General features: G+C 38.3%; 1 protein-coding gene across 2 annotated transcripts in view; it reads right to left on the bottom strand.

Moving 5' to 3' along the window:
- spint1b (serine peptidase inhibitor, Kunitz type 1 b) overlaps positions 1-2,290 on the bottom strand; it is a 139,192-nt gene extending 136,902 nt beyond the window's left edge. The window contains exon 1 of one of the 2 annotated variants that reach the window (XM_081378361.1): positions 1,216-2,290. In XM_081378361.1, the coding sequence (XP_081234487.1) occupies positions 1,216-1,663 (448 nt within the window). In that variant the 5' untranslated portion in view covers positions 1,664-2,290. The remainder of the gene's footprint in view (positions 1-1,215) is intronic. The other variant, XM_081378360.1, reaches the window with a different exon arrangement.
- Between the last annotated feature and the right edge of the window lie 21,651 nt (positions 2,291-23,941).

The raw sequence follows: 23,941 nt of genomic DNA, 5'->3' as shown, positions 1-23,941 counted from the left end.
TTCTTAGGAGCACAAACCATAAATGAATACCCTATTCATTAATTTAATGAATGTTCCTAATAATAATTTAATTTAAAATGTTCCTAATAATAATTTAAAAGGTTACTAAATAAATATTTTTATGTTTGTAACAAGTTTATGTGTTTTTATTATATTTTTATATATACACTTTTTAAGGGAAAAACATTACCCTAGACTGGCGAGGAACCATATATGGTAACTTCATTGCCCTTGATTTCCAACCTAAAAAAATATATTTTTTTAAAAACTCACAAATGTTTAGAAGTCTTATAATATCCTCCAATAACACTCTATGGTTGAAATTTAGAATTTCCAAGTATTTCAATGAGTGCCCTATAAAGGGATAAACAGTGATTGTTTCTCTTCAGAAAATTTACTTAACTGCTCAATTCACATGGATTAGTTTTATGATCTCTTATGAACTTCAAAGTGGTAGTTGCTTAGCTGTCAATGGAGGGACAAAAATCGCTCAGATATCATTTAAAAATATCTGCAAATGTTTCAAAGATGAAAATCTTACAGGTTTGGAACAACATGAGGGTGAGTAATTAATGACTATTTTTTTTTTTTTGGTTAACTATACCTTTAAGTATTTGTGGGTGAATGCAATAAGCCCATTTAGGGCTATTTGCCTATTCAAAATTTAAAAAAAGAAAAAAAGAAAAAAAAAGGGTAGCCTACACGAAATTTAAAAAAATCAGAAAGATTCTTATTGTTTGAAGGAGACCTCATGTTTATTATTATTATTATATTATTACTATTTTATTATTGTAACAATTACAGTGCACTGATGCTGGAACACAGAGACAAAACAGGCTGAATTTTTTTTCAAAACTTCATTTTGTGTTAAAGTCGGCATGAAATGGAAGTTTCACATGAATCGCGACTTTAAGAACATTCTATTGATAATCACGGATTCATTTGAAAGGTTTCTATTTTAAAAACAAAAAGAGAGAAACACAAACCCATTTTAAGAAAGCCTAAGATTATTTGCTTAGTTGGTGTCTTGGCCAACTTTTTTGGTATCTTTTTTAGATAATCTGGACATTTCACAACAGAATGAACCAGCTGAGCAAACTCAGAGAACAGACCAGTGTAAACCACCAAAACAGCTTAGGCTGTTAGGCTTAATCATGGATGGTAATGTTTTATAATGAGCATAATAAAAATGTGAATGCATAGAATAAAGCTTACCAGTTTTGCGGACGTTCAGGTAATTTTCATAGACTGAATCCAATATATAATTTGCAAACCCCTCCTTTTGAAAAAATCTGCAAACATATTTATGCTTGTATAGGCAGTTGAAGAGAAAGCAGCTGTTGTTGGACCCCTTCTCGTTTCCTTGCTCAGTGAGGGCCAAGTTGCATCTGGGATCCCTGCAGCACGCGACAGCGCACGCAACACTGTGCTCGACGCTCGGGTTCGCCAGGAAAACCGCCCCATCCTTGATCGACTCTTCCGTGTCCAAAACAAAGTTTTCCCGGCCTTCCCTGAAAGCGTTTACACACTGTTGGTCTTCTGCAGACATCTCGCTCTGGGTTTCTCCGACATAAACACCCACAATAAAAAATAAGCACGCGAAAAGAAAACACCACGAACCCATTTCTGGTGGATTTAAAGTGATCCTGATATACTTGCGCATACAGTCCTCAAAATCACTCCAATCCACTTCAGCTGTAGTGTCAGTCGAATTGACTGGTAAAAATCGCTTATGGTTGTTTCTTGTCACTGGAATTTGTTTAAATTCACGGGTCTCCTGACGAAAGATGTCATGAGAAACCCATTCGTCTGATGTCTTCCTGCTTCAGCGCTCAGGTGTGCTGTTTTACCTGTGGGAAAATTAAGCACTGACGTAGTTTGTGGCTGTGTCTCAATCCCGTGTGAATGCCCTACATAGACAGCATTTTGGCTAGAAGGTGTTTTAACACTTCATTTCATTTTTTAACTTAATATAAGTTCATTTTAAATTCTATCTATTCCTAAAAGTGGACTCTTTGTTTTTGGTCCATAGTTGGTTCAAAATTGGTCTCCGTCCACTTCAATGTAGCCTAGTAGAGGTAAATCGTTTTCTTCACTTTACCCTTTTGTCTTTCACAATGAAAGATAGCCTTTGAGTTTCTCTGTGTAACTAAAGCAGTGCTCAATGGTAACCACGTGAAACCAGTTAAAATTTATATTTGTCGTGTCTGTTTGTTTGTCATTTCATTTACCGAACATGGACAGACTTTCTTAAAGGAATATTTTACAGAACTTTAAAATTCTGTTATATTTACTCACCACCACATTTACTCTGTTATATTTACTTATTTTCGTAAATGAAAACTGAAACTAAGACTAAAACTATTTATTTTCAAAAAACATTTTCATAAACTGAAATAAAATAGAAATGTCAACATAAATGAAAAACTAAAACGGAACAAACAACAGTTACTGAAAAAATAACTGAAATAAAATAATAATTAGCAAAATTACATCCTGTAGCCTACTGGAAAATCAAGTTTTTCCATTGGACTGCGGTACTTTATTTTTCATTACAAGACAGATGTATGACCGTTGTGGCTCTTTTGCAGCCTTAAGAAGCCAAAATGGCCAAATAAGTAGGCCTATTTCCATTATGTCCGTATACAAAAACAGCTGTAGGCCTACCTTAATTTCAGGTACTGTAAGATAACCATCTCATGTGAAACTTAATAATCAACAAGATACACATAGGCTATTAGACAGAAGACCACACTGATGAGAAAAAAACAAATAGCATGTCTAGCGCACAAATAGACATACATTTGTCAGAGTAGAAGTAAACTAAATGTCATGAATACGAGTACAACTGTGAGTAGCCTATATGATATTAAAATATATAATAGACAAAAGACAAAAGATCAATACAAGAATAATATTTGAAAGGCTTAATCATAGAAATTACCATAAAAATAATTATCATAATTATCATATGCATTTCTTTCTTTTTCTTATACACCACGTTTAACAAGATTTCATCTTTAATATGAATGAGTATGAATTAATCATTAGGGCCCGAGCACCGATGGTGTGAGGACCCTCTTGGAATTGCTCTGTTTATTATTATTATTATTATTATTATTATTATTCTCCGCATTGAATTGCATTTTTGAGGGCCTAAACATGCTCGAAAACTCACGAAACTTTGCACACACGTCAGAACTGGCGAAAATTTACATCTGATATAGGTTTCAGAATTGGACGGGGCAAAATGGCTCGATAGCGCCACCTATAAAAGTTCAACGGAGTGCGCCTCCCGCATCGTTCCACGTACGTGCACGAAATTCGGTACATACATGTAATTACCTAATACCTACAAAAAAGTCTCTTGGAGCATAGCCCTAAACACAACAGGAAGTCAGCCATTTTGAACTTCCTCTCAGATTTTTGTGCAGTTTTTGCCATTTTCAGGCCTCGTACTTTAACGAACTCCTCCTACAGTTTTAATCTGATCATCTTCAAATTTGGTGAGTGTAATCTTCAGGCCTTTGCGACGTTAAATTGCGAAGATCTTGAGTTTTCGTCGAAGTGCGGGTCCTCGGCGGCCTGACAAATTTCGATGTTTCGCCATGAAACAGGAAGTTGCTGTAACTCAGGCATGGAATGTCCAATCTGCCCCAAACTTCACACTTTTGATAAGAGTTCTGTCCTGAACACATGACCATGCTCATATTCAGTTATAGTCATAGCGCCACCTGCTGGCAACAGGAAGTGACATGTTTAACACTGTTATGGACTCCTAATAACATATAAAAAAGTGCCAGCAAGTGCTAAACATGCTAACAACATACTAGAAGCATGCTAAAACATGCTAGCAAACTCTTAGCTAAGTGCTAAAGCATGCTATTATTGCAATTAAATAGGAATTTGCTGTAACTCAGGCATGGAATGTCCAATCTGCCCCAAACTTCACACTTTTGATAAGCGTTCTGTCCTGAACACATCTACATGAGAATATTCAGTTATAGTAATAGCGCCACCTACTGGTAACAGGAAGTGTCATGTTTAACACGTTGATGCCATTCTAGCAACATGTTAAAAATGCCATTGACTTCTAAACATGCTAGAAACATGTTAAAACATGCTAGCAATACTTAGCTAAGTGCTAAAGCATGCTAATTCAATGAAACAGGATGTTGTTGTTACTCAAGAAGGCAATGTCCAATCTGCCCCAAACTTCACACTTTTAATAAACGTTCTGTCCTAAACACATGACCATGCTCATATTCAGTTACAGTCATAGCGCCACCTGCTGGCAACAGGAAGTGACATGTTAAACACTGTTGTGGACATATAAAAACATATAAAAAAAGTGACAGCAAGTGCTAAACATGCTAACAACATACTAGAAACATGCTAAAACATGCTAGCAAACACTTAGCTAAGTGCTAAAGCATGCTATTGCTGCAATTAAATAGGAATTTGCTGTAACACAGGCATGGAATGTCCAATCTGCCCCAAACTTCACACGTTTGATAAGAGTCATGGCCTGAACACATCTACATGAGAATATTCAGTTATAGTAATAGCGCCACCTGCTTTCAACAGGAAGTGACATGTTTAACACTCTTGTGGTCTCCTAATAACATATAAAAAAGAGCCTGCAAGTGCTAAACAGGTTAGCAACATACTAGAAACATGCTAGCAAACACTTAGCTAAGTGCTAAAGCATGCTATTACTGCAATTAAATAGGAATTTGCTGTAACTCAGGCATGGAATGTCCAATCTGCCCCAAACTTCACACATTTGATAAGAATCATGGCCTGAACACATGTCTATGCTCAAATTCAGTTATAGTAATAGCGCCACCTACTGGCAACAGGAAGTGACATGTTTAACACTTTGATGCCGTTCTAGCAACATGTTAAAAATGCCATTGAGTTCTATACATGCTAGAAACATGTTAAAACATGCTAGCAATACTTAGCTAAGTGCTAAAGCATGCTAATTCAATGAAACAGGACTTTGTTGTTACTCAAGAAGGCAATGTACAATCTACCCCAAACTTCACACGTTTGATAAGAGTTATCTCTTGAACACATGTCCATGCTCATATTTAGTTATAGTCATAGCGCCACCTGCTGGCAACAGAAATTGACGTTTAACACTGTTCTTGACTCCTAATAACATATAAAAAAATGCCAGTAGGTGCTAAACATCCTACCAACATACTAGAGACATGCTAAAACATACTAGCAAACACTTAGCTAAGTGCTAAAGAATGATATTACTGCAATTAAATATGAATTTGCTGTAACTCAGGCATGGAATGTCCAATCTGCCCCAAACTTCACACTTTTGATAAGCGTTCTGTCCTGAACACATGACCATGCTTATATTCAGTTACAGTCATAGCGCCACCTGCTGGCAACAGGAAGTGACATGTTTAACACTGTTATGGACTCCTAATAACATATAAAAAAGTGCCAGCAAGTGCTAAACATGCTAACAACATACTACAAACATGCTAAAACATGCTAGCAAACTCTTAGCTAAGTGCTAAAGCATGCTATTATTGCAATTAAATAGGAATTTGCTGTAACTCAGGCATGGAATGTCCAATCTGCCCCAAACTTCACACATTTGATAAGAATCATGGCCTGAACACATGTCTATGCTCAAATTCAGTTATAGTAATAGCGCCACCTACTGGCAACAGGAAGTGACATGTTTAACACTTTGATGCCATTCTAGCAACATGTTAAAAATGCCATTGAGTTCTAAACATGCTAGAAACATGTTAAAACATGCTAACAATGCTTAGCTAAGTGCTAAAGAATGCTAATTCAATGAAACATGACTTTGTTGTTACTCAAGAAGGCAATGTCCAATTTGCACCAAACTTCACACGTTTGATAAGAGTTCTGTCCTGAACACACATCCATGGTCATATTCAGTTATAGTCATAACGCCACCTACTGGCAACAGAAACTGACATGGTTAACACAGTAATGCAGTACTAACCACATAATTATTGTGTACTAAGCATGCTAGAAACAGACTAAACATGCTAGCAACACTTAGCTGAGTCATGAAGCATGCTATTATCACCATTATACAAAACATTTTGTAACTGACTTTGACATACTCTTACTATATATACCTCCTTAAATGTACATTTCCCAACCATGCTCTGTCTTCCTAAAGCCACCGAGTGTTGATGGCATGGGTGCGAGGGCCCTTTCATCGCTGCTTGCAGCTTTAATTTTTACTTTTATACTTTTAAGTTGCATTAGTTTGGTTCTTTGTTCTATCTCAAAAAAAAATATTTTATTTTTATTATTAAGAGGTTTGCACAAAAGTTAACTGTAAACTGCAAACGTTAAACTTTGCAAAAACTGAAACTAAATATATAAAAACTAAATATAAATGTGTTCACAAAATAAAAACTAAACTAAAACTAACAAAACTACTAATGAAACTAACTAAAACTAAACTAAATATTAAAATACAAGCTAATTTAAAAAATGCAAAACTATAATAACTTTGCTCACCACCTTTCATGATTTTCGGTCTTCTAGCTGTGGTGGAACACAAAAGAAAATGTTTAGCAGAGTGCTGCTCTTTTAGTGGTTTTGTCATTTTTGGATTTCACTGTGTGGAAATAAGCAGGGAGAATATAAAAATAGGGCACAATGTTAATGCTAATGTGAAAGAATTCTCCATATCCCCCTGAGACCCAGCAATGGAGTTTTTTTTTTGTCTGTCGAGAACATTATATTTTGGCAAATATCTGTGAGACCATACAAGCCACAGTTTTAAGTCTGAATTTCCTGTAAAGAGCACATACAGTGCTTTTCAGAGATCAAGTTAATTCACCTTTATTTATATTATGATTTCTACAACATAGATTGTTTCAAAGCAGCTTTACAGAGATAGGGTAAGAAAAACAATCTTGTTTTCCAATTGAATTAAGATTTTCTTACCCCATTAGCAGATAATTTTGCTTATTTTAAGCAAAAACTCCCCCCTTTTTTTAGAAAACAAGATAGAATTTCTTATGTAATTTTACTAATCTTGTGAATCCTTCTTTATGTCAGATTTTTTAGATATTGGACTGGAAACAAGACAAAAATACTAAGTAAGAAAAGCATTTTTTGCAGTGTGGGGTCATAAGGTACAGGGTTTAATGTTCAGGAACTGTATTTAAAATAAACTATGACCTAAGTTCGCCTTAGGAAGGTGAAAGTGGAAAAAACAGCGTCTCTTTAAAATAGCGACAGTACTGTTCTCTAATGCAGCTAAACCAGGAATCGTCCCCTTTTTTTGCATATTCCGTGGGGGGGATTATTAGTAGTATTAACATATACCATGTGTCACTTTTGGGTTGATTTATGATTTATGATTTATTTGTTGTCATAAAGAAAACAGGGTCTCTGATTTACAGTGCCAAGCTGGCTGAGATTTGCATCCTGATTGACATGTGACCGCGTTGTCACATGTCCACCCGTGGTGTGGGCGATATTTTAAAAGACAAAAACAGATCAAACAGATGTGTCTCTGATTTACAGTGCCAAACTGTCTGTCTGGTCATTTGTTGAATCCTGGGTAACTGGCTCCTTCCAGTCTGATGGGGATATCAAAGTATCTAATGCCGATATACTTCGTGCTGTTAACGCTCTTAATGGTCGCTTTTCATCGGTGGAACAACAAATTGCCCAGAACTCGGCCGCTATAGTTAATCTAGCAAAGACGACTGATTTTGTGGCCGAGGAGATGAAATCTCTTTCTGCAAGGGTCAAGTTTAATGAGAACAAGGTAGCGCAGATTGAACAGGTGGTCCGGATGGTTCAAGGCAAGTGCGATCAAGCCGAGATCTACAGGAGATGGAATTTGAGGCTAAATACAGTTTTTCTCGATTGTTTACACACATTTTCTGAAAGCGTGCCTCATATTCTCAGAACTCTACACACAAATCCAAAAAAACACACACAATCGGCAAAACCCCTCAATTCTCCTGCAAAATGAAACTTTACATTCAAAACAATGTTATTTCTTCTCAAAATGGTATTTTGTTTACAAATGACACAAATCATCATATGAATAGACATTTATAAGAACCAGTTGAACACTGATGTGCTCAATGTAAAACACTATGATGAATGGAAAACACTTTTCCATTCATCATAATGACATAATTTGTTCAGTGTTACACTTACTACAGACAGTACATACATAAGTGTGTTGTAAAATATTTGAGAATATTGTTTTTATACTCAGAACACACAAATACATGGTAACAAATATATTTTATTTTTCCCACAAAAACAATGTACACAGTGTACATCCCAACCAACACAAAGTTGTACATACAGTGGTCTACATACAAAACAACAGAATAATTGACTGTATACAGTTACAGTAAAAAAAAAAAAATCCAATGTTGGCATCCATTGCTCCATTGAAGAGCTGACCTGTTGCCCTTTTATGCTAAAGCTCTGATCGTTAATTGTAAAACTGTGTGACGGGTGTTTGCCCATGTGATGTGTCAGTGTGCATATTTGAATGGCAGTGTGTTCCTTGTGAAAACAAGAGATTTTCTGCATGAATATTGTGCCAAAAGCAGAGAATTGTGTGTAGTGTTTCGAAAAAGGTGTGTTTTAGATCTGCAATTTGAGTGTAAAGCAGGAATTGTGCTTGTAGTTTAGCAGAATTGGTTCAGGGGGTTGGCGAATGAGTTACATGTTGTGGTCATTGTGTCTCAAGTACCAGAAAATGTGTGTAAACAATTGAGAAAAACTGTAAACACAGCCATCAGGTGCACAAACACATGACTGCATGACTGCTAAATTGTAGACACACCAATCAGGTTTACAGTTTTTTACAATCGCTATGACAGTTTTTTCAATACATTTAACAAGTTTCCTAAACTCTTAACACACCAACACACCTAAAACACACAATTGGCAAAACGGTTAAAGGGTACATAACATACACAGTTTCACCTAATCTCATGAGTACCTATAGAGTAGTAGTGCATCCTTCATATCTCCAAAAAGTCTTTAGCTTTATCATATTTATAAAAGAAAAATACAGCTTTCCGATTCTCTCCGGAAAAAGCCGAGCTCCTGGAAGCGTGCCGTGGGCGGAGCTATAGAGTCAACATATATTCACTTATGTGCTGATTTCCAGCAAAAGACAGAAATCTGATCCAGTTGTACTTACATGAATGGGGTCTTTTATCACTGGGACCGCTCCACGTTTTAATAGCAAACGATGTGCAAATCCAGCGTCGACCTGGGCCTTGTTAATAAAACATTCGTCACTGAAATGAACACACATCCGCACTTGCTAAACTCCATTGCTGCCCCGGAAAAACAATCTGCATCCACTGTTCCTGTAACGCTGGGTTCTTTGGGAAGCTGAACATGGTAAGCTTTCCCTCACATCCAAAAACACACTTTGGAGACATTGAACAAATCCTATGCAGCGCTGCCGATGATTTCCTGTTGAAGCGCGTTGATGTGCGCGGTCTCGCTCTCCTCTGGTCGACGTGTGCGCGGGCGCGCTTTTCCGAGAGAAATGCTCATATAAGGAGTTCCACTCTCGTCTACGTCATTAGATCCACGATCGAAAAAAAAACAGCCGAAACTTGTACCAACCCGGAAGTAAGATTTTCGGCACAGAAATTCTCCGTTATTCGTCCAAAATATTTTTTTTTCAAACTTTGGCCATGTTTAGCATGAGAATCCATCTCTTTAACACTGTAAACAACTCTGAATACATGAAACACCATTGTACCCCTCCTCAGGGCTGGACTGGGACAAAAAATCGGCCCGGGCATTTTTGCCCAGACCGGCCCACTATATGATCATAAACACCACCCATCTTTGCACGACCTTAATTATGCATACCAACTCCTATTAATTAAAACCACTAATGCCATGTAATGAGTGAGTATAGGAACGAGTGAGAGTTAACAGATGAAATAAGTCCAAATTTGATATTTATTAATACAGTTGAACTATAACTCCACAGTGGTGAATCCTAAAACAAGCTATAAGTGGCTCTGGCATAGCAATACAAGTGTTTCTTACAGGATTTTTTGTTAAAACTATGGTGGTGTGTTTTTTTTTTTGCATTTTAATGTTAAATTCATCAATCTGGTGCACTTTGAGAGTTCAAAATTAAAAGCTCCAACCCATATTCAGTGTGCAAATTAAACAAAGAAAAATTCAAACCTCTTTTAGTTGGTCTATTAGTGTCTATTTACATTACACCTACTACATAATAATAGTTATAATATTAATCCAATGACAGTAATAGCCAAATTTTGTAAAACAAATGCACTAAAAAATAAAGGAAACTTTCATAATTAGTGTTGTACCAATTTCTATATTTGAAAGAGATAAGCACATGATCTTTTATTTTGACGCAAACTGCATCAAGCTTTTATTTTGGCGGAAAACATGGTTTACAAACGCCTCTTATTAAATTTCTAGTGAATTGCGGTAATCGTCAACAGATGTGGAAATTAGTGATGCGCGGGTCGGCTTTTTTTCCAACCCGCGGGTCCCGCTTTTATGAAATTATTTGGCCCGCCCCGGCCCGCCCCGGCCCGCCCCGGCCCGCCCCGCACCACTGTATCTATTTTTACAACCCGCCCTGCACCCGCGACCATTAAATAGACATATTAGGCATTGTAATGTAAATGAAAACAGCCTTTATTTCAGCCTGAAAGTGCTTGGAAACATCGCCAACTGGCAATAACAGACTTGAATATGAACCATAAAGCAGGTCATATTAATAAGATAATGATTTAAACATTTTCAATATTTACAAAGCAGCGTTTGTATTCATCTAATTCATCATTCACCTTTTTTTCTTTAATTATGTAAAATCCCGACCTCAATTTCTCCCGCACCTCATCTTCCATCTTCACTTTTATTTCTCCGTCTTTGTTGTTGTGGCTGGCGGGGGGAGCTGCTTTGCGCGAGCTGTGTCACGTGACGCCAAAGGTTTGGGGAAATCACGCAAGTTGCATTGCTACGGCCTTATCAAAGAACCTACTAAAATATGATTAGATTGATATTCCCAAATATTTAATATAGGCTGGACATTGCATGCAACATATATGGATTTTTATTTTATTTTGTTTTTAATGACCCGCCCCGCAAATAAAGTGACAATTTCTTTACCCGCCCCAACCCGACCCGCGGGCTACCCGACGACCCGCGCATCACTAGTGGAAATAATCTACACTCATGACATGGCCTAAGTGTTTTGAAAGTAATGCTGCTTACCGCGGACTCTACACTCTCTCATCTCTCTCCTGATCCTCCCGTCCTCACTATCATCATCTGCCACAGGAGCTGATGAAGGTCAGAAAACATATATTTTGACACAGTTTACAGTGTCTGCAGGGCCTAGTTCTATTTTTTCACGCTATTTCTCTGCACATTCCTTGCGTTTCTTCTCCATCTCGCTGACTATTTTGACAGATACATAGGGCTGGGACTCGATTCCAAAAAGAATCGATTCCTCGATTCCGAGGCGTTGGGAATTGAGAGTCGATTCCAAAGGTTGGAATCGATTCCATTAGGGGAATCGACTCCTCTTTAAGATTTTTTTTTTTAACACAAACCGCAGCCAGTTGCTGAATTCATCTGTCAACACAGTCACGTCACCTGTAAAGAAATAAAGTTCAGACTGCTAATATACAATAGTGGCCACGCGACCTAGGATACATTTATTGCATTCGCCGCGTGAGCTGGAGGAATGGTTACTGTGGGAACAGTGCTTGTGTGTAGGGGTGCGTGCGAACCATAGACGGTGCGAACATTATAGTGTGCACGTGACCTACGTATGACACAGACAGAAAAGAGCTCTTTTCGTGCTTTATTTGTGTCGCCGCAGGTGTGCGTGTAAAAATAGTTTATATGTGTAAAGGCCTAAAAAAAGTGAATATGTGTAAAGGCCCTAAAAAGAGTTTATAGGCTATGTGTAAAGGCCCTAAAAAAAAAAAAGTTGTGTAAACTAAAAGGCCTAAAAAGTTTGTAGCCTATGTGTAAAGTGTGCATGAGTCTGTTCCTGAACAAAATGCTTTTAGAATTTAACAGGAATTTTAGCTATAGTTTAATGATACTGGATGAAATATATGTACCACAAATAAATAAAAATCGATCTATCCACATACAAGTGTATACACTTAGTATGTGGATAGATCGATTTTATGTGTGTGTGTGTGTGTGTTTAGTTAGGTATGTATGTAAAATAAAATCTACCGCATGTATATGGTGAACATATTCCTAGTCTTTGCACTGTACTGTCTACACCTGATGCAGGAAGCACGACGTGACAAATCCCCAAAGTAAATGCCTCGTTCTATTTATGACCAAGCACTCGCAAGTCACAATACATCTATAGGAAGGACAAATGGATTTGCAACGGTCGCTTTGTCACGCCCGGTGTAGAGAGTTTCTTGCTGTGTGGCACGGTAAGACGCAACAATGTTAGACATGCTGTTGGTATTAAAAAAGAAAAGAATCGAAAATAACAGTGAGGAATCGATTCCAAGAATCGATTCTTTTCGATTCCAGAAACAGGAATCGGAATCGGAATCGATTCCAAAAAATCCGGAATCGAACAGCCCTACACACTGACACTGCTGCACGCTCGCTCACTCGTTTAAAGTTGTGATTGGGCCAGCCCAGTGTCAATCAAGAAAAGAGCCAATGGGCCGCTGATCTACGTGTTTCATGGGCTGGTCTGTCAGAAAAAAAAACTAACACGGACTTTGACCAATGCATTAAACCGGCACAAACCCAGCGCCGCCAATTAAGCAAAACAAAACAAAACGAATGGGCCGCAGATGTACAAATTTTATGGGCCGTATAAAAAAAAAAAAAAAAAAAGTATGAGTATGAGATATATCGGCCCAAAAAAGCACGTCGGCCCACCGGGCATTTGCCCGGTATGCCCAATGGCCAGTCCAGCCATGCCCCTCCTTTAATTTCATGCTCAAAATCACACATTGTAAACTAAACTCCAAAACTAATTTTCAAAATACAATAATACACTAACACAATACACTATGTCTACCAAAACACTGCAAACATGTTTCAAAATCAAATAATTATTCAAAACACTAACACATCCCAGCCAACATGTCCATGTGGGATTTAATGGGCTGTAACTTGGGCCCTGCATGGGCCACCCAAATGGGGCCCAGATAAATTTGTCCATCGGCTCCACATGGGCCCCATGTGTGTTAGCCCATATGGGCTAATGATGGGTACACAGTGGGCTCCAAGTTGGGCCCATGTAGGAGTTCATTTTATGGGCCCACTTGGGTCCCAAATTATATAATTGGGCCGAAATTGGGTCCCATACATTACCCTTATGGGGCCCTTATGGGTGATCTCACTGGACCACAGTGGGCCCCATTTATTAAGTAAACCTACCGTGGTTCAAGTAAATGTGCTATACTACAAAATTAACTTTCAAATCACTCCAACTTTGTTACTGTTTTGTTAACCAGAACCTGCCCAAACCAAAAATGCATCAATTTGTGTTACTTTAACATTTTAATATCTAAGAAATTACAAAATATTTGAATTGCAGGAAAAAAAATGACTTCAATTCAGAATGTTTAAATCAACATTTCTTTTATTGAAGTTAATGTCTTCAAGATGAAACCTCAAATAAAAGTGATCAGTCCTGTGTCAGTACAGAATCCTCAGCTTCAAACCTAAAGAGTAAAGAAAGAAAAGACAAATAAATACTTTAAAAATCTTAGCAGAACTTAAAAAAAAAATCAGTTTTACATTAACATTAAAGAAATGCATGAGTATAATCTAAATTATAATCATGCTTCACGCTCATACCCCGCAAAATAATCTGAGCAAATACAATAGATATTCTAGATTTTGGTGCTAATTGTTTCAGGCTACCTGTGAACCAAAATAATGAATTAATTTTAATTAAAGGGTGCTACTGCAGCAATACACCACTATATTGAGAGCAATACAGCTAATATATGAAAAGTTCAAGATAGATAAAACTCAGTTTTTATTGATTTTCATAAACATTTGGTGATTTTTTTATATTGTTCATTCAAACATCAAACGGGAAAACACTTTTTTTCTAAAAACAAACCTGACGTCTAGGGCCCTATTTTAACGATCAGAAACGCAAGTATCATCGTCATGGACACAACAATGATTTCCCTCGTGTTTTAATACTTTAACTTGTAATAATGTATGATTTGCAAAAATGAAAACTGCTGCATCTGTATAGATGAGAGAAGCAAATATGCGTGTTGTGCACACACAACATTATGGCCAAGGATGCGCCCTTAAAATAGCATCTGAATAACACAAATTGTTTTATGGAACTGCAAAATAGCACCAGGGAACGTTTGCGCCGGAAGACGCCTCCTCTTTTCACTGAAAGTTCATTCCCTAATTTACCAACGTGTGTCTGTGGAGGGAAAAGCCCGCTGTGCGTTGGGTGCAAAATAGGAATGATACATGATATGATACATGCGTCGGTGTACAAAGTCAATTGTGCTGGGTGCAAGATAGGGCCCCTAGAGTGTTTTTGTATATCTAATTTACATTCGCAGATGTAATCTAAAAAAACATACACATCTTCAGGGTTCCCTTTAAGTAATCATTTTTATCACCAGAAAACAAAATGATCAAAATCAACATTGAGCTGGGAACTTCTGGTTGATTTGACAAAATGACCCCAAACCGTTTGCATTTTTACTAATCTATGTAAATGAAGGATGTTGAAATGTATATACCATGCAAAGTATCAAACAGACGTAGGCTCCTGAACGAGCGTTTTCCATGGCGCCCTGTGAGGTTCAATTGACGGGCAAGGTCATTCGTCATCAAAAATGACATAGTTCTACGGACACACTCATCAAGGCTCCTCCCTCCAATGTCCCCAAGGACTGAGACCTGAAGTTGAGATGAAAAGAAATATAGAAGAAACAAAATTACAAATGTAGTGGTAACAGTTCATTAATGGAAACAGAGTGGGTTAACTTAACCTAGTGTGTACACAGAACCACCCTCTGCATCTACAACTTTGGTTATGTGGGGAATATGGCAAAAATGTTTCACAATTTTTTTTCAGGCAGGATCACGATCCACAATTATTTTTTTTATGGTGTTTAAGACTATTTTGCAATTTACAGAGCAGTTCAGCTAAAAAAATTCCCCATTTATTTTCTCCTTTTCAGGAACAAGTGAAGAGTGAGCTTGTTATAATTGTACTAAAATGAAGGCCAGTCATTAATATGTTTACAGTCATTAATATATTCATATAGTTCTTTGCATATGTGTAGTAGTTAATTCCCTGTTGTTATTTAGTCAGGCAGTAAGTCACTTGCCTATTGTTAGGACCCGACGGTGCTAAGGACCCTGAAGTTGACGCGATTTAGTTGGTTTTACACTGCTCAAGGACCATTCTGAAAAAACTCAGACCATCTAGACTAGTATAAAACTACAAATGATAGAATGTGCACTGCATCACAACACAACACTCTCTGTAGAGAGATCGTGGAGGCATTTAATTGTCAACGATTTAATTTATCGCACACACCTAGAACACTTACCAAATTTTTCTGGAAGTCAGACTCACAGAGCTTCAACTCCAGATAATCCACTTCAGTAAAACTCTTCAATGGAAAGGGGACTCCCTCAGGCAAGACAGGAACCACACAGTTTTGTTCTCTCTGCTGCAGAAGACACTGTATCATGCTACCCTGCACCTTTTGGCAATCTTTAATTTCTTCCAGTATTGTCAGTACGCGAACGAACATTCCATCCCTCACTGCTGTTCCACTGGGCTGAAGTGGTCTGAACTGGACTGAACTGGGCTGAAGTCCCTCCTCTGCAGGGAGTACTACTAGAACTTGTCTGTGCTGCGGTGCTGCGACCTGGCGTTTGTGCTAACTGTAAAAGAGAAAGAAAATAAGATGAGAGAAAATTATGCTCCATCTACTACAGCATCGCATGCATTGTAGTCTCCCTGAGGAAAATAAATCACTGCTTTAGGAGAGGAAGAATTGTCAAAACTCGTTAAATCATCTAAATCAACAACATGCATGTTAGACCCTAAGCTATTAATGTTTTGAAGTTTACACGGAGATTATAACTGTATTGTTTTTAAAAACTTGCACTTTGTAACCTATTAATCATTATCATGTAAATAAATGGCCAGAACGGGGGGGGGGGGGGGGGGTTCCAGTTGAAAACGGTGTTGTGTAAGCTCCTAAGTTAATAATTTTTAAAATGGAAATTAAATCAATCAAAAACTTAATTTAGCTGAACAATAACCTTTTCTTCTAGAACTACTGTACAGCCAAAACAATCTCTGTTCTATTAATTTCCTATTATCACTGTAAAGCTGCTTTGAAACTATCTGTTTTGTAAAAGCACTATATAAATGAAGGTGACTTGACTTTTAAAAGATGAGGTGGAGGTGGAGGTGGTGTAGCGGTTCGCTGATTCCCAAGTCCTTTTATTAGAAGCCTTCTTGGGGGTGGTGGAGCAGCCATTTCTGGACCTTCTTCACTGTCTGAGTCGGGATCAATAAATTTGCGTCTAAAACACAGGGAAAATGTTTTACCATCACTACATATAGACTAAGAAGCATAAGGGTAGACATAATATCAAAAGAGCAAATTTTATACAAGAACCTGGTTTTGAGGTGAATTTTGGGACCGGTCATTTCATTGCCTTAGAAGGATTTTGATTCTTGACAATTGAAATGGCCTGGTAACACTTTACAATACAGGGTCTACTAATATGCATTAGTTCATGCTTTCATGCACAGATAATCATGTGTTGACTACTAATAGTCAATCACCACTATTAAACATGATTATCTGTGCATTAGTTTAGCATGAATTAATGCATATTAGTGCACCCGTATAGTAAAGTGTTACCGATGACCTCTAAAAAGGCAGATTCTTTGATCAGTGCCCTGACTACTAAACTACATACTGCTTGAGACACACCCATAGTTTTGGGGTGAACATTCCATTTATATAATCATTCAGTATCTGTATTCCTAATGTAAAACAACACATCTGAATAATCATGATTGTACAACATAATTAATCTTACTTTCTTTTACGCTTGGCTCTTTCTGGTTCTGGATCCGTCTGAAGATCTGAAGTCACTTCAGCTTTACGCAGCTTTGTTCTGGCAGCTGTGTAGTCAGCTAAGGAAATGTGAAAAAGATTAACTGAACATTTAAGCTTTTCCATTCACGTAAACATTTTCCACTCACATTTTAAGTTACTATAACATGGGTATTACAAAAAATCTATTAATCTAAAATTATAACATTACCACTTACCAGCTTTTCCCAAAACTCGCACTTGGAATTTCGTCCAATCTTCTTGTGGTTCTCTTCCCTCTCTAACACATCGATCAACATTGACAGTGGAGGAAGGTGGCCAGTAACACTCCTCTTCCTCTGGCCCGGTAAACCAATTTCTTGGTATAATAGCCACAGTCCGTGAATCCAGAAATTCCACAACCACAAAGGGCAGCATTTTACTAAACAAATGTAATCCACAATATTAGCAGTCATGTAGCAGAGGCAAGGCTACAAATGCTCCATTATATGGTAAAAGGACCATTTTTTTTGTGCACTCAGCCACAGGAAAAACTTGCAGTTGTCCACGTAATCCATGTACAAGTTTGATTCCCAGAGCTGAAGAGTCAATAGGGTAATCATAAAAAAATGTCCACATTTGAAAAAGAATCACACACTACATATGTGTCCCCAGACAAACTGTACAATATATTGCTTACAAGGCACACTTGTCCATTCAAAAGAAAACAATTGTCACCTATTCCACATGAAATTAAAATATTTTCTCCATAGTACTGCTTGAACTGCTTGCACGCTTCAAATCCTTGAGGTAATGGTCCAGAGAGATGGAGTTTTTTATGTTGACTTAGTAAACTATCCACCTGTATATTTGCCTTCACTTTTTGTTTTTCATGTACACGTTTTACAACTTGCTGCACCGGATGCTGTGGCCTCCGTACCATTTTTTTGACTTTACCTAAAAAGTTCTCAAATGGGAAACATGAAATTAGATCAAGAGGTCCATGTTTCCTTGCATCCTCCGCTAGATGAATTAAGTTATGTACATTATACACAATAAACTCAGGACCATATATTTTGGAAAAAATGTCAACAAAATCTTGAAGTAACTGATTTTCATATTCAGAAAATTCTGAACATAAATCCGGACTGAGAAGAATTCTCATTGCTACAGATATGGTATACATTCTGTGGTAAATTATTACGCAACACAACAGGTCCAGTATACAATAGAAATAATCTGAATTCTGTGGCTTTCCACATGGCCACTTCAAACAAAGATCTGGGTTTCCTGGAGAAGGTCTTTGGTATGTGCAGCCTAACTGAGGTCATGTGTTGTGAAATTACAGAAAGAATATGTGCTGACACTCTACACTTTAAAGGACCCTTAATCCACAAATAAATAAGCTTTCTTACAACACCTAAACACACGAGATGCATGTAGTCTAACAAAAAGCTTGAAACTAGACCAACACCTAAACCTTTTAGTGGAGAAACTCCTGTGTGGTGATCTTCATCAATCATTTCTTCAAACTCATAGTCACTTCTTAGCTCTGCAGTCCTGTCTGGATATGTCATTCTACCTTTCACATACACACCTGTCTGTTTACAACGTTCACAGGCGTTGTACCCCGAGTGACCTTTAACACACTTGAGGAAAGCCCTGGCCGGTGCATCACAGGTAAAGGCCTCGGGCGGTGCAATTTTGTAATGTTTCCCATTAAAATGTAATCCTTCTTGAATGACAACTTTCAAATCATCAACAAATTCCTTTAGATAGTCATGCACTGAAGACGGTTTGCCAGAACCTGAATACAATCCGATTAAAAATACACTAGAATTCTCAAGTTCCTTAATCCGACCAAGAATGGGCCACAGGTTCACTGCAGAACTTCTAAACAGGGGCAACCCATCTATATTTACATGAAGTGTAAGGGAATCAATCAGTTCATTTAAGTCACATGTAGAATTCAACTCTGCCATTAATGCATTTGCAACTCCAAAATGGTAGTAGCATCCACCTGCAATGTATTTTACTTTACATTCGTGATCTGTGGAAAGCAAAGTCCTTGGATCCATTGGAATGTTTAGACCTTTGCTCCTCAGTATTTTCTGCAAAGCTGACAGTGCAGAGTGAGAAATATTAAACTGTGTTGCCCATTCTGCAAAACCTTTAATATCATCTGAAGGGTCAGAATCACTGGTTTCTTTGTCATCGCTGTCATTATTCAGAGATGGGCATGGGTACTCAAAACGATCCACGTTGTGATTTGTGGTACAAATCTGAACCGAGGGCCTATCATCGTCGTCATCATCATCACTGTAATCAAATGAATTGTCAGCGTCCTCAAGTGAAGCAGCAGAGTTTCTGTCAGAAGGATGCAAAAGCCCATCAAGGGTCTCAAAAGAATCATAGTATGTTTCACTGTCTAATTCGTCTATTAGTGTAGGAGACACAGCTCGGTTAGTACAAGACGAAACATAATCTTTGACTAGATCTATGTGCTCTGCCACTTTAGACTGTATTCTTCGCCTTTTTGTCCGCTGCGAGCAGTCATTCTCCATTTTCTCAAAAAAATAAAATAAAAAGGAATCTGAAATTTAACAGTAGTAGATTAAAAAGCAGAATTAAAAATAATTAACAAATGATTTAAAACAACATGAGTCCTGTGATAAGTGAAAATGTACAGTACAGGTCAAAAGTTTGGAAACATTACTATTTTTATTGTTTTTGAAAGAAGTTTCTTCTGCTCATCAAGCCAGCATTTATTTGATCAAAAATACAGAAAAAATTTAATATTGTGATATATTATTACAATTTAAAAGAATTGGTTTTCAATTTATTATACTTTAAATTATCATTTATTTCTGTGATGCAAAGCTGAATTTTCAGGATCATTACTCCAGTCTATCACATGATCCTTTAGAAATCATTCTAATATGATGATTCATTATCAAAGTTGGAAACAGTTCTGCTGCTTAATATTTTTTCATAACCTGTGATACTTTTTTTAGGATACTTTGATAAATAAAAAGTAAAAAAATAAAATACAAAAATGTTTTAAAAATATAAATCTTTTGTAACAACAATATGGTCAGTAATTTGGGGTCAGTCATTTTTTTTCTTTCTTTTTTGAAATAAATCAATACTTTTATTCAGCAAGGATGTGTTAAATTGATAAAAAGTGATAGTAAAGAAGATTTATATTATTAGAAAATATTTATTTTTTATTTTGAATAAATGCAGTTCTTTTTAACCTTTTATTCATAAAATATATAGGCAGCAGAACTGTTTCCAACACTCATAATAAATCAGAATATTAGAATGATTTCTAAAGGATCATGTGATAGACTGGATGTCACATGTGACACTGAAGACAGGAGTAATGATGCTGAAAATTCAGCTTTGCATCACTGGAATAAATTATTTTTTAAAGTATATTCAAATAGAAAACTATTCTTTTAAGTTGTAATAATATTTCACAATATTACTGTTTTTTTTCTGTATTTTTGATCAAATAAACGCAGCCTTGAAAAGCATTAGAGACTTCTTTTAAAAAATCGTAATGTTTCCAAATTTTGACCTGTACTGTACATCAGCATAATGTATCTTCATGCATGACCATTGTTAATAATGTACAACAATGAAAAGATTAAAATAAATTACTTCTCATCTCTTTTTACCTGATTAACCTAAAGGCACAGCACAACTATGACATTAGTTTAGGATACTTTTTAAACGATCAATACCGACATAGGCCTACTGATTAATTGAGATAACATAATTAAGATAACTTACATCTATCAATCCATCTGTATGTGGAGACATCGCATTAGGAACTGCTTGACCGGATCACTTAATCAGCGAGTCAACTGATTGACTTCAAATGAGTCATTCTGACAGTTTTGTGATTTTTATTCAACAGGTTCACTAAAAAGAACCGATTCAAAAAACGAATCGTTCATGAATGAGCACAAATTATTAATGTTTCTTGAACTACGACGAACAATTTCGATCTGTCCCTCAAATAAAACTTTCCTGAATACTTAAACTGAGTGTACGGGTAGTATGCATCATTTTATGGGACTTTAAGCCGGGTTTTCACCGGCTGCGAAGCACAGGCCTAGAAGGCCTGACGCATTCTTGCACGATATACTGCCTCGGTCATTATTATGAGACCGAACGATTATGAAAAATACGGTAAAGCGTGTAAAAGGGTGAAAAGTCGGCGCGAACACTTTATTATATAAAATTTGCTGGTTAACCAATTTCATTTTAGTTAGCTTATGTAACTTATTTGTTTGAGCTCGGCTGGCCTTCGTTAATGTTCGTTAAACGTACAGTATGGAATTTTTTTGTCCACTAGGGGTCGCTAACGTCTTACAATAACAAAGGCGTAGTTTGATGACGCAACACATGCTAAGAATTATGGTTCTTGTCGTCAACGTCAAGCCGGCCGATCTAATAATGTTTATGGATGACTGAATACATCGATGCTTTTATCATGACTGTGATATGAAGCAGTTCGGGATTGCTAAGAGACAGCTATCAGCTCCAAACGCGACGCGAGCTCCCGCGGATATAAAAGGAATATGGACATTTCATTCTACCGAACTAACGTTACACGCGAGTGCAGAATTACTACCCACAGGTCAGTTTATTAGACAAATTAAACTTGTGAGGTAACGCAGTGCTGTTTCACTTGGTCTAACATTACATTTAGCACACTAAACTGCATTTCAATGTGTTGAAATTTATGTGTTAGTTTGTTGTTCATCTGTATGAGACTAGCAGTAAGCTAGATCAACATGAGAATAACATACAGATCATATTATAACATTTTATCATTGTTGAACTATATAACATTGGTTAGTTTTATGTAAATGTGCTCACCTGTTTAATAAAGTACATGTAGAAGCGGTCGAAGTCTCGGACGTGGAGCTCTCGTTTATAAACTGTCTATTGGAGCTCTCGGCATCTCGAAAACACGCGCTGATATTGATTCTCGTTTTAGTTCTCCTTTTTTTTCCAAAGTCTGCTTGCCATGGTCCATAATGTTTGAACGAAACAACAACAGCGTGCAAATAGACATTGTGAACTACAAAGTTGTCTGCGTCTGTCGCTTTGGTTAATCAGAGGGCTCTGCTCATAGCTCTGGTTACCATGGCAGCACGAGCGGAAATCATAGGCGGAAACCAGGGACAACGCGGATATGACGCCATTGACTGCGACAAAACGGAAATAAAGACACGGTCCGTGTCTTCGAATTAAAATATTAATTTCTCTGGATTTAGAAGTTAATTGGAACTGTCGGGATAATGTAAATACACAACTTTAAAAAATATATAACATAGATATAGTGATTTTTTATATTTTTAAAGCAAAAAAAAATACATATTGTAACAACCGAACAAAATGCTAGGGAAGCAGAGATCAAACACACTCGGATGGTAGGCTATGTGAAACGTACAAAATTCTTTATTAATTTTAAAACATGATAGGCTCTTAAAAAAACGTGTTACCCCCCTTAGGTTGTTGATTACAATGTCCCGTGAAACAGTCCAGCTCACGTCCGATAAGGAGGGGCGGGCTACCAGAAATCCTCAATTTTCGACAGGTCCACGTAGACGGGCTCGCATCCAATAGATGCACACAGGAATCAGGGACCGTCCTCAAACAGACAGGATCGGCCTCTCCAGTCCCTTTAACTTGATAACAGAGTACATGTGTCCAGAGCTCTCCTAAATCCAAGCAGAGTCCCTATCTGTCTACATTTACCCCCCACTGGCTGGCTATCTTCACCGCCGGTGGTACTAGTTACCGCGAGCGGCCGTCAAACGGGTACCCAAGTGAGAGCTCTCCCACCTCTCTCACGAGCAGAACTCCACACCTCAATAAATAATCCTCCACTCCTCCCCCTTCACCTGTACGCATTGATTTAATTACACATCCATTCATTCGTTCAGACAAAGGGGGCGTGTGCTTCAATCACTTAATTTCCCCTTAATCATCACACTACCCCCTCCCAAGTGAAAAGGACTCGTCCTCGAGTCAAACAGTCAAGTCATAGTCCAACAATCGGGCCGGTACCCTCTTGGCCCGCGACGAACGACCCTCAGCAGACCCGTTAAGACAGGCATGCAGTGCAGGCAACCGAATGGGAACAGAAGCTATCCCAGCATCCAACACAAGATCAGGATGCCGTGCTGCATCAGCCGATGGTCCAGGGTGCAACGCAGCGTCAGGCGGGGGTCCAGGGTGCAGCGCAGCGTCATGCGGGGGTCCAGGGTGCAGCGCAGCGTCAGGCGGGGGTCCAGGGTGCAGCGCAGCGTCATGCGGGGGTCCAGGGTGCAGCACAGCGTCAGGCAGGGGTCCAGGGTGCAGTGCAGCGTCAGGCGGGGGTCCAGGGTGCAGCGCAGCGTCAGGCAGGGGTCCAGGGTGCAGCGCAGCGTCAGGCGGGGGTCCAGGGTGCAGCGCAGCATCAACCGGTGGTCCAGTGTGCAGCGCAGCGTCAGGCGGGGGTCCAGGGTGCAGCGCAGCGTCAGGCGGGGGTCCAGGGTGCAGCGCAGCGCAGCGTCAGGCGGGGGTCCAGGGTGCAGCGCAGCGCAGCGTCAGGCGGGGGTCCAGGGTGCAGCGCAGCGTCAGGCGGGGGTCCAGGGTGCAGCGCAGCGTCAGGCGGGAGTCCAGGGTGCAGCGCAGCGTCAGGCGGGGGTCCAGGGTGCAGCGCACTCCTTTCCACAGCTACAGCCAACATTTGCTCCCTCTCAACACTCCGCAGTTCTGGCCGTTCTGCAAATAAATTAACAATATATGGCTTAAGA

This window comes from Scardinius erythrophthalmus, assembly GCF_964197995.2.
Source record: "Scardinius erythrophthalmus genome assembly, chromosome: 11".
Taxonomy (NCBI): domain Eukaryota; kingdom Metazoa; phylum Chordata; class Actinopteri; order Cypriniformes; family Leuciscidae; genus Scardinius; species Scardinius erythrophthalmus.
The sequence above is the reverse complement of the archived record's forward strand: the minus strand, read 5'-3'. Positions and strand labels throughout refer to the sequence as shown.